Source organism: Phalangium opilio, unplaced genomic scaffold (genome assembly GCF_054372755.1).
Source record: "Phalangium opilio isolate 3A_F unplaced genomic scaffold, DU_Popi_V2 ptg000082l_1, whole genome shotgun sequence".
NCBI lineage: Eukaryota > Metazoa > Arthropoda > Arachnida > Opiliones > Phalangiidae > Phalangium > Phalangium opilio.
The window spans coordinates 20,257,683-20,269,822 of NW_028324189.1; the positions used below are offsets into that span (position 1 = coordinate 20,257,683).

The following is a 12,140-nucleotide window of genomic DNA, read 5'->3' on the forward strand; positions in this document are numbered from 1 at the left end:
ATACAGGTATAGAATTTGCATTTTCAAAATAGTATATGTTATTTATCCTTGATAAATTGATCAATAGGTTCGCCAACGAGACTGAAATTAACTACGCGACACATAGAGTGAGTTTATAATCACTCGTTCGCGTTATTGAAGCGAGACTTGAAAAATCTCTCGGAATTAAGATTGATTTTCTTGATGACAATTTCACTTTTATTTCTTATCAGGAAAAATTGAACGTAAAAAGCAAAGCAACCCAGTTCGAAATGATGGCGGATTATTTAAAAAGATCCCTGAACATGAAGTAAATTCCATACTTTGTACTTTATTAAACGACTATTAATTGGGGGCGATTGAGAAAGAATCGCCTTAAGGAGCTCGTTTGACTTTTACATAATGGTTCTGAGAAAACTGAAAAACTTCGAGTTTTTCAGTTTTTTCAACATATGAAGAATTCTTTAATTGTAATCTCAACAATCTCTCAGAAACAAATATAATTCAGTTTATGAACACTCGTGAGGTCATGTTAAGGTCATTATATAATTCATTTTGCCGATTCAATTACACAGGGCCAAGTGGGAACAAGTTGCCAATTCTGTAAGTAATTTTACGCCTAATATTAAAACGCTTTGATTAAATATCGAATAACTTAGTATAAATATTAAATCCTTATGATGGTTTTAGAAAAGTCACATCTTCACGTTAAATACGCCACGCTCCTTTTTTGATAAACGAATCAAATATTACACTCCGTCTTCTCCCTATGGAACGAGCGAAACGATTATCCTTTCGGGTGCTCCGAAGAGAGTCTTGTCCACTTCATTGTCCTTCTTAAACATGGACACTCCAGTAAATTTCGCTCCATAAACATTCCATACACCATCCAATTCATTAATTTCCATTCTCGGTTCAATTAGGTGGTGATGCTAATTGGGTTCACTTTGGTCATTCTGTCACTTTTGCTCGTCGTTCACTCCATCGTACCTAACAAATACAAATCAGTGCCCACCAAGAAAGTTGTCAAGAAAATGGCCCGAGAAATCCTGGAAAATGTCTGGGAGAACGCGTCGCTGTTATGCCTCGAACGTAAGCGATTAAGCGCACCCCAAACAGTTGATAACAATTCACCCGCGCGAGAGCCAGTTTCGCATGAAGGATTCAATTACCAAAGATTATGTCTTCAAAGCAAAAGATTGCTGGCGCTTTAATCAGACATAAAGACTGGATAACTTTGTTCCCCCACAGCGATTCCCTCCGTTTTGCCCCACATTACTTGTCGTCTGCTGGCTGCGTCGTGGCTGATCGGAGTGACTTTCATTCTGTTCTACTTGGGTTGCTTCTTGCGGACGGAGTTCACGATAGAAAGTTACAATTACATCGACACTCTCGCGGACTTGGTCAAATCGGGAATTCCAACAGGAATGCTCCCGGACACATACAAACGCCTCCGATTTTTGGTGAATATTCTTCTGTATGTTAAATTTCTCAATTCTTCTGACGTCATTGCTTAGTATCTACAGGCAGCCCAGGACCCCTCTGTTAAGGAATGGCTAGGCGAACTAGATAAGGATAAATTTTTCGGCAATTTAAAAGATAGCATAAGAGAAGCTTTCATTCCCATTGTTTCCGGGCAAAAAGCTGCAATCATAGATGTTGCATTTTTTAATTCTGTCTTCGAACACTTTATGAGACCCGAAAAAGGTAGGAAAATATTATACGCGATGAAAGCGGGACTTTATTTTTCGGAAGGAGACGTCGCGTTCGACTACCTTCACTCCATGTTCAACACCTCTTGGGCGAGAAGCAGTCCCCATCTGCACGAGTCCGTCCAACTGAGGTTGGTAATGAATTTTATGGTAAAATTATGAAGGGGATTTGACGAATGTTCTGTTGCAGCATGGCACCCTTATTCGAAACGAGAGTTTTCAAATTCCTGGACTTTGAGCTCGATTACACGATTGAACAGCTGAAGTGGGAGAAACCGTTGGAAAGCGTGACTGATTTGGACCTAAGGAGCGTCTGCGTTCCTTTCTACTTTCTTCTCATGTTGTTGTCGGGAACAGTAGGCATCGCCATCACCGAAATAATCTTCTATTATTTAACATGAACTCTTAAAATTCAATACGTCACCACACCAAATCTAACACAAACTTCAAATTTACTTAGAAATATATATAGTTCACCAACGAAATCACTGCGTGTTGCGATTTGCTCTTGAACTTATTGAGGGTATTTATGCACTTATGATACGAATGCGATTACATATTTACTCACTCTCGTGTGAATTTAAATAAAATTAATTAAACTTGGAAAGTATGTTGATCAATGGTTTTCGTTTCATCAAGAAACTATAGCCAATAGAATAGTTTGTCGTCATTTTTATGACAATTTTAACTATTGTTGAAAAATAACAGTTGTTAATTCCGTTTGAAAGTTGAAAAGAATCGCGAAAATTAAAATTTTATTTCTTGTAAATAAGCGATAAAATATATTTTTTTTCAAATCTAAAATGTTATCAACGATTAAAAAAATATAAATAGATGCATCAGAAGCTTAATTACGATTAAACACTTTTCGCACGAGTAAAGTTAGTTAAAAATATTGTATTTTCAAAGATTAATTTGTATTAAGGGCTTAAAAGCATTCGATAAAGCCCTGACCAATAATAATTATTCAAACCACAATTCTTATCGTCCTTAAAACTATTCATGGTTTAAATTCATGGGATTTTCTTGTCAATATCTTCGAGTTATAGAATTTAACCTAGCCTGAGCTTCAAAACAATTAACTACCAATTACTTAGATGAAGACCACAAATCAACTTTGCTTTATGTATGGGGTGGCGTAGCGGCTAGCGCTTTCGCCTCGCAGCAAGAGGATCCCGGGTTCGATCCCGGACTGTGGCACCGGGTGAAAATCTGCGAACAAATCCTTCCGCGTAGAGTTTGCAAGTTCTCTCCCCGCTTGTTAAAAGGAGTTTTCCTCCGCGGTCTTACCCGGTTTCTCCTTTCCATCAAAACTTGCTGAGGTTAACAGTAATAGTTAGTATAGGGCGCTGTAAGTTAGCTGTGGCATAGGGGCTAGCCATCACCCCTCTATGCAATGTAAAGGGACCCACCTGTAAACAAGCCACAGGCTTAGTGTGGAAATCCCTTCATAGTCAAAGCTTAGATTATTATTATTATTATTATTATTATTAATAAACTGAACCGATATTGATGTTTTATCTGGGGCGATAATTTGCTCCCTTGCTACAAAATGCTCGTTTACAACATTAATGTTAAATTTAAAATTCCTTCTGTAATTTTATTGTGGGTAAAATACAAAGCTAATTTGACGCGAGATATTTTTGCAGTTGTCCATTTATTCATTAACACTTTGAAAAGGTTTTCGTGGAATTATTTGTATGTTAAAATCAAATATGCTATAATTAAGTCAAGCCATAAGTGCATCTACCACATCCACAACCATTTGCAAATGAGCGAAATACTTCGAAGATAATTGCAGCAATTTAAAAAAACAGTACTTGAGAAACAGATCAAAGGTCAAGTTAAATCGGTTAACTAGACTGATCGGGGATGCAGTTGACCCTCCAAGCGAGATATCTGTTTGTTATCGGGACATGCTTTCATTAAATGAAAATATATTTTTAATTTGAAATTGAGAAATAGAGTGTGTCATAGAAGTTACATTTTCTACTCAAAATTGGTTTCCCATAGAACGGCTTTACTTCGGTTCTGCCTCTCTGAATGTTTTGTAATCCGGCCAGCCATCTTGGAAAATTTCGGCTGGGAATGTAAAACCTTTTTTAAGGATAAACGTATCATCGCCAACTTTAAGTACACCTGTTGACAATTTGGGCCGCTGTTATTTTTGGTTTGAATTTAATCTCAGAAATATTTTCGTTACAAAATGTTACCAGAATAATAAATAAATATCGACCAAACGTAATGGTATGTAACGCGACCCTGCATATATCAGAATTCAGTCTTAGAAATGGTAAGTATTGCCGTACAAAACCTTTTCTCTTCCAAACTAAATATTTTCATGTTCAGCTATTCTAGTCTTGACTTTATATAAAAAATAAATTAATTATTCAGCAGTTTCATTTCAGTTACCCTGGCAACAGAAACATTAGCGAGAGTGTTTTGTTTACAAAAATCTCTGTTAAGATAATATTTTAGATTCATTAGGCAAACTCTGTTCGGTACGAGACTCGACATATCTTACACGCCAAACAGGGTATTCAAAGGAGCGTAGTAAATTGTCTTAAAATTTAAAAAAAAATGACTATGGCTTGAAAATTTGAGAGATTTGAAGTTTTAAAAGATTGTCGTACTTATCTTCGAACTTCGGATTTTACAAGCTATGCTTTAAGTGGAGCCCAAAATGACGCTGAACGAAATGGAATTTCTTGGAAATAATCGATATTTCAAATACAGGTATAGAATTTAAATTTTCAAATCATAAATGTTATTTATCCTCGATTTTCAAGAATGCCTCATTTATTATAGGTTCGCAAATGAGACTAAAATTGAGTACGCAGTAATTGAAGTGAGTTTATACAACCATTCATTCTCATTGTTGATGTCTCGGAATTAAGATAGATTTTCTATATGACGATTTTATATAGAGTTTTAAGTAAATCGACCCAGCGTTACTTCACCTCAGTTCCCCACTTACATCAAACGCGCGGAAATAATAGAAAGCTATTCCTTCCCCCTTCCCGCAAGGGCCCTCTGAGACACTCTTTCTTCCGTCGAACCATTCCCATTTGGAACTCCCTCCCTAATGACCTAGTCTCCCAGACATCAATAATTCATTTTAAAACTGGAGTTAAGAAATTTTTGGGCATTTGAATTCTGACATTATCTATCCTACATTTGGAGCTGTAAGGCTATACAAGCCCTAGCTCGGCAACTTCGTTGGAGCAAAAAAAAAAAAAAAATTGTATTTCCAATTCTTGTCAGAAATGGGAAAAAATGAAAAGCAAACTAATCTGGTTCAAAATTATGGCGGATTATTTAAAACGATCCCTGAACATGAAGTAAATTTCATATTTGGAACATCATTAAAAGATTATTAATTGGGGCGAGTGAGAAAGAATCGCCTTAACGCGATGAAATAATCCTCGTTAGTTGACAAAATTGGTCTGCGAAATGTGGAAAACTTAAAATGTAATCGAACCGACGGGTGAACCCGTTAAGTTGCGATTTTAGGCAAAAATATACGAAAAATACTTAAATTGTAATCTCAACTATCTCTCAGAAACGAATATCATTCAGTTTATAAAAACTTATGACATTATATCAAGGTCATATTTTAATTCATTTTGTCGCTTTATTTACAGAGTCAAGTGGACTCCTGTTCCAGCTTCTATAATAAATTCATTATATATGGAACCTACGAATGAATTCTACACTGTAACTGATTAAAACGCTTTAGTTAATTACGTAACTAAGAAGTATAAATACTAAATCCTTGCGATGGTTTTAGAGGACTCGTATCTTCACGGTGGACACGCCACGCTCACTTTTCGATGGCCGACTGGAATATTTCACTCCGTCTTCTCCCTATGGAGCGACCAAGACGATAATCCTTTCAGCGCCCCCGAAGAGAGTCACGTCCACTTCCATGTCCTTCTTAAACATGGACACTCCAGTAAATTTCCCTCAATAAACAGTCCATTCACCACACAAGTCATTAATTTCCATTCTCGGTTCAATTAGGTGTTAATTTAAATTGTGTTCACTTTGGTTCTTCTGTCCCTTTTGCTCGTCGTTCACTCCATAGTAACCAACAAATACAAATCGATGCCCATTAAGAAACTTGTCAAGAAAATGGCTCGAGAAACCCTGGAAAATGTCTGGGAGAACGCGTCGCTCTTCTGCCTCGAACGTAAGCGATTAAGCGCACCCCAAACAGCTGATAACAATTCACCAGTTTTCTATGAGGAACTCAATTGCCAAAGATTATGTCCCCATAACGAAAGATGGCTGGCGCTTTAATCACTCATGGTAAAGCCAACTGGATAATTTTGTTCCCTACAGCGTTTCCCTCCGTTTTGCCCCACATTACTTGTCGTCTGCTGGCTTCGTCGTGGCTGATAGGAGTGACTTTCATTCTGTTCTACTTGGGTTGTTATTTGCAAACGGAGTTCACGACGGAAAGCTACAATCGCATCGACACCCTCTCGGACTTGATCAAATCGGGAATTCCACCATTAATGTTCCCGGACACATACGACCAGCTCCAAGTTTCGGTGAATATCCATCTGTGTGTTAAGTTTACCAATTCTTCTGACATCATTTTCGCGTATCTACAGGCAACCCATGACCCGGCTGTTAAGGAATGGCTAAGCGGATTCGATAAAATGAAAATATTGGAAGAACTTTCAGTTACTTTACCCGGGGCCCTCCATAAAGAAATGTATTTTTAAAGTGGCGTTAAAGCTTTTGATATAAAATTTAGCATTTTTTGGCATAAAAAATGCAAAATGGTTTTATTAAATAGAGACCGAATTAAGGTTCATCTTAGTCTTTATTTTTCCTGGTTACGATATTTTTTATTTTACCTTCGTCTGTGGAAATGTGAGGGGATTTTATAAAACGTTCTAACATAATTCTTGAGATTGATTATTAAAAGAATCGATAAAAGTAACTTCATTTTCTCTTCACCCTACCTTTTAAGGAAGCTGATAATATTTGCGCTAACATAAGGACGCTTTGGCTAGAGAGTTTGAGACATCAACCAAGAGACCAAACTAGACGCTCAGAACTTCAGTTTAGTTAAGATAAAATTTCAGAACAACATGTACACATTATAAATAAAATTGATAAGCGAACGTGTTATAATTATCACGCCAAACTTGAAAGTTATAGCACACTCTTCTTGGTTAGGTTCTTAAACTCTCTATTAGGAAGGTAAATAGCGAACAAAATTAAAAATTACTTACTTGGTAAATTAAGTCGTCATGATTTACGTCAGAGAACGATGGATCCAATAATATAGATTCTTTTACATTAGAAAGTGTCGGCTGGTCAGCGCTTATTTTCAATTTTCTTTTGCTACTTCCATAGCAAATTAAGCAAAGAATATTTGAACTCATTTTCTACATGAAACGGAAGCACCCGGTTATGCGAAAACCGATTTAACCGAATGGTATTGAAAGTTCCCTGTTGATATTTCGGGAGTAATAGAGTACTTGTCTCTCCCCAACTACTTTTCAAGTAGAAAGGGGTAAGAAACGTATTCCCCCCTTGGATGACAGTAAAGGTGTCGGTGCATAGAACCTACACTCCACAGGAATGGAAAGTGGGGTTTTTTGTCCCTCACGTCGCTACGTTCCATGTTCGGTTCCATGTATTGATTTTTTTTCTTGAGGAGCGGAGTGTGTGCTGGTGGACAGTCTAGTTTTAACATTCAAATTTATAGGCACTTAAATATAGAGACTTCCTGTTTTACCCTTATAAAATTTATATATAATAATCGCTTAGTGATGAGTTCGCTTAGCCAATATAAATGCTCAAAATGTGTCTTCTTTACAAGTAAATTTACCCTTTTAATTGCCCACGTAAAAAATATACATGGACATGGACCGAATTTCTCCTTAACTTGCGAAATAAATAATTGCGGAAAATGTTTCAAGAATGTTGAAAGTTATAGAAAGCACGTCTATAGACACCACAGAAATCTAATTACGGAAGAAAGTGCCCGATCAAATATCGAAACCAGCTCTTCAGAAAGCCTAGCTAATGAAATCTTGGGCAACGATGCAGATGGAGGTTTTATTGACGTAGACGAGCAGTTAGAATTTAATCTGAAACCTCTGGAATTAAGAGAAACTATAGTAAAACTTATTTTGAAATATAGAGAAAAACATTTCTTGCCTAAAAGTGTGACTGAAAATTTGACAAATGATCTGTTTGATTTGTGCATTAATATTCTTGAAGCCCAGTACTCAAAGATTAAGGCTATACTTCAAGCAAATAACATTAAACTTGACGAAGATCAATTGTTTAAGTCAACAAAAGAAGTCAGTGAAGTATTTTCCAGCGTTAATACTAGTTATAAATTGTCTTCGTATTGCATCACGGCATTGAATATGGTTCAGCCTCAGCAATTTTCATTTTGTGAGAGCGTCAACAGAAAAAACCTAGTGTTTTCCACTACGTGCCAATTTTGAAAGTTTTGGAAGGAATCTACAGTAAAGAAGAAGAGCCACAACGACACATCAATGTTAATCACATTCCAATAAATTTAATTGCTCATTTTAATCAAGGGGAAATAGCAAAGGATATCATAAAAAAGAACAACTCTGATGTGGAAACTATCCAACTTCAATTATACGTAGATGAATTTGAAGTTGTCAATCCAATTGGCTCCAAAAGAGGAAAACAAAAGGTTATCGGGTGCTATTTTTCGGTTTTAAACCGCAAAAATCAATATAGAACCAAACTAAGCGATATTCACTTGGTCTTCCTTGCAAAATCGAAAGACGTCGATGAATTTGGATGGCATGAAACGTTTCGTCCGCTTTTGTTTGATTTGGAAAATCAGGCAACAAACGGGATTTATAATAAGTGTAAAAATAAAAATATGCGTGGATTTATGAGTATATTTTCAGGTGATAATTTAGGATTGCATAAGTTTGCCGGTTTCAATGCGAGTTTCAACTCGGGCAGAATTTGCCGATTCTCCATGACGGACAGAAATGATATAGGAGATTTTTTATCAGAATCTGAGGTAGAACTTCGTAGTTTACAAAGACACCTTTATCATTTGGAATGCTTGGCTTTAGATGAAAAAGAGGGTTCCATTTACGGGGTACGATCGGAAAGCCCTCTGCTTAAACTTAGTTATTTTGATTTAACAAGACAGCTCCCAGTAGACATAATGCACGATTTACAAGAAGGGGTCATTAGTAAAATACTTAAACTCCTTCTATCGGAAATGATGAATTCGGGCGGCCTTTCTCTTGAAATTTTAAATCGAAAGCTGTGTGATTTTCCTTACGGAAAATCCGAAAAAAACAGGCCTCAAACTCAGATTAGAAATGCTATCTTGGGTAATGGACAACTAAAGGGCACAGCCACGGAATTGTTCTGTCTTTTCAGACTATTGCCCCTGATTTTTATAGACTACATATCTAACGATAATCCATACTGGGGGATATATATAGAACTTAGGCAAATTTGCGATTATTTATTCTCCCCTTCTATACCGAAAGAGCATTTGACTCTGCTTGAGCAGTATATCAGAAGATTCACTAAGAAGAAAAAGAAACGTTACTAAAGAAAATTACTCGTTCACTACGCCTGGGAACGAACATAAAGATCCAACGTCAGGGTAAAGCCTTTGCATAGTTTCATTAGTTTAAGTATTACTTTTTATAATTTTAAAAATATACTTTGACTTGAACTTACAAAATTTTATCATGGTAAAGTCAGTGAGAAAAACAGTAATGGACTATATCGAAATCGAGATGTATGATCATTAAACAATAATGACAAGTGTTTCCCAACATTGCCACTAAGCGCTCTTTTTTTCCCGATTATGGTAGTGCAGGTTTTAAAAATGCAATATAATCTTAAATAAAATCAAGATTGAAGGAAAAGAACTGTTTTAGTAGATAAAGCTAAGGATAAGTGAACAAAATAGAATGACTTAAGTCCAGATATTAAAAATTTTCACTATAGAGATATTTTTAAACAATATCAATTATTTGAAAATTTGGAAATCTTCGATTTTTTTCACCAAATTTCCATTTTTCCAAATTAATTATTCATGTAATTTTTAAATTATTGTTGAAGCATTGCTATAAATCAAACAAAAGTGACATCGTTTACATTTAGCGTCAGCATAACAATTGTAGTTCTTGGTAGAAAAGTTTGACGATTGGGGATAGGATAAGGGCTTTAAGACGTCTATTTAATCTATTGTTCGATTTAAATAGTCTTGATAATTGAAATTGTTCGATTTAAATAGTCTTGATAATTGAAATTAAGTCCAACAATGAAAGAGATACACGGCCCGCCGTTTATCCGTGTCCACTTATTTGTTTCGCTACTCTCTAGTGTATTCATCAATCCAATTATAACCGTTCTCGAATTCCTCAAGCTGACGCCAAAGTTAATTAAACCACAACTTTTATAAAATTTTAAAATAGATTTTTATATCATTTTGAATTGTCGACACAAATAGTGGGAGGTAATGCAAACATATCCGAATAAGCCAGTCGTGGAACAAAATACAATGGAAAGGGTATAATATGAATTTTTTGATGCGAACTTTTCTAATATTAAGAACTGAAGATCAACTTAATACTCTGCCCTATCATGTTTGTTTTCAAAAATAGTGCATAATTTTATGATTACAATAATTCGTGCAAATGCAATTTTGGTTAAAAAAAATTAGACAGGCAATTTTTCTAAAATAACTTATTGAAATTTTTAATATCTGGGTCTTCAGTCATTACATTTTTTCTTATCTTTTGCTTTTTCTAGTCTTAGCCCAAAAGATCTTTATTTCTATACACACACTGTTTTTTTACGCCAAAAAAAATTAATTGAAAATTGTTGTTCTTGAACTCACATTTTTCACCAACATTCCGAGAAGACCAGTACCATTTCCTGGACCATAAATTTTACCAAAATCCACTATGTTTTCTGTTAGTTTACCGGTATAGCTAAAAACATTTAGAAAAACGTAGGTGAATTTATTGAGTGTTTCTAAATCAATCATGAAGCGTTTTTAAAAATATTTTAAATCTATGTGTCACTTTGACTTCATTTTCTTCAAAGTTTCATCGGCGATGACGGTGTAGTGACCTTCCATTTTCAAAGGGTTTAAATTGTAGTACAAACCATACAACGGAATCTGAAATTAGAGTCTTTAATAAAACCAAGAAATTGGCACTATTATTCGCTTATAATAAATGGCTAACATCTACGATTTATGAGAGTTTAAAAAAAAATTAGTCCTATAACGCCTTGTTTCAATGCAAAGTACCAATGAACGGGCCATATTTCAATATTTATTTTAACCAAAACAAGCGGCTTAGTCTTACCACACTCATCTTACTTCAGAGGTGTTTGGACTAACTAAAAATTATTCTTACCTCAGTAGCACAATATCTAATGGTCTCCATTGCTTCCAAATCTGGTATAAGAAAAGAAACTGGCTTAGTTTAAAGGAAAAAAGTCAGAGATAAATATATCTAATAAGGTCTCAAATATTTATGGTCCATTTAGAATTTTATACGAAACTTGCATCTTTAAAGTAAAGTCTTATTACCTAATCTTATTACACAAAACTATGGAAAATAAGCTAGGCAGTTTTAAGATTTACTGATCAACACTTGTCATTGTCAGTTGGTATCGGTGCAGTCGCATCTAATCACTCGATTTCAAATCAACAATAGCGAATTTCGTAATTGGCTACAGAATCTAGGTAATAATGACTCAGCACCCCATCTCTTCGAAGCGTTTAAACATTTAAAAATAATGCAAATCTATTTCCAAAGTTGCGTAATAGGCATTCAACCCTTACAGAAGAAATTCACAAATAATGAGCAGAGCGAGAAAAATTTCATTTCCTCTTAAAGATACTTTGAATTATTTAGGTTATATCCGTAGGTAGACCTGTATTTTCTCAGAAAAATTATCTTAAAATAAAACATAAAATTATTTCTCTATTGGCGCAATAAACAATCTAGTTTTGATTTTTCTCTTAGTTGAAAATGATTAATTTTTACTTATCAATGCAGAAAATTCACATGGTAAATATAATGCCATATTAAATTGACTGTGTTAAATCTGGCAATTGCGAACTTTTTTAAAAAAATCTATATTAAATGAGGTGTGACTTCGTATACGGGGCCGTGGCAAGCGTATTCTCAAAATATTGACTGAAACATTAAGTTCCAACAGCACGAATGCAAAGAAACTACCATGAAAACCATTCCCTATTGAAATTCAATCAATAAATTTCCTTTTTCATTTAAGGGAAACAAATGTTAGACTCCCCTTGTACAAAACCGCGTGGAAAGGTCCTTAAAACAAGATGCCCAGACAGGCCATATTAAAAGCCACAACGTTCTTGCTTTTCCGCTGGCTCCATGGTACGAGAAGGGAATTCATTCGAAATTGATAAAT

The 12,140-nt window shown here is 35.2% G+C and overlaps 2 protein-coding genes across 2 annotated transcripts; both read left to right on the top strand.

Moving 5' to 3' along the window:
- Window positions 1-4,963: 4,963 nt before the first annotated feature.
- LOC149653732 (uncharacterized) lies at window positions 4,964-5,664 on the top strand. Its single transcript, XM_089847037.1, has 3 exons — window positions 4,964-5,032; window positions 5,336-5,408; window positions 5,482-5,664. The coding sequence occupies exons 1-3, from the start codon at window positions 4,968-4,970 to the stop codon at window positions 5,662-5,664; spliced, it is 321 nt and encodes a 106-aa protein (XP_089703163.1). The 5' UTR covers window positions 4,964-4,967.
- Window positions 5,665-7,483: 1,819 nt separating this feature from the next.
- Window positions 7,484-9,279, top strand: LOC149653733 (uncharacterized). Its single transcript, XM_089847038.1, has 2 exons — window positions 7,484-8,117; window positions 8,174-9,279. The coding sequence occupies exons 1-2, from the start codon at window positions 7,484-7,486 to the stop codon at window positions 9,277-9,279; spliced, it is 1,740 nt and encodes a 579-aa protein (XP_089703164.1).
- Window positions 9,280-12,140: the final 2,861 nt, after the last annotated feature.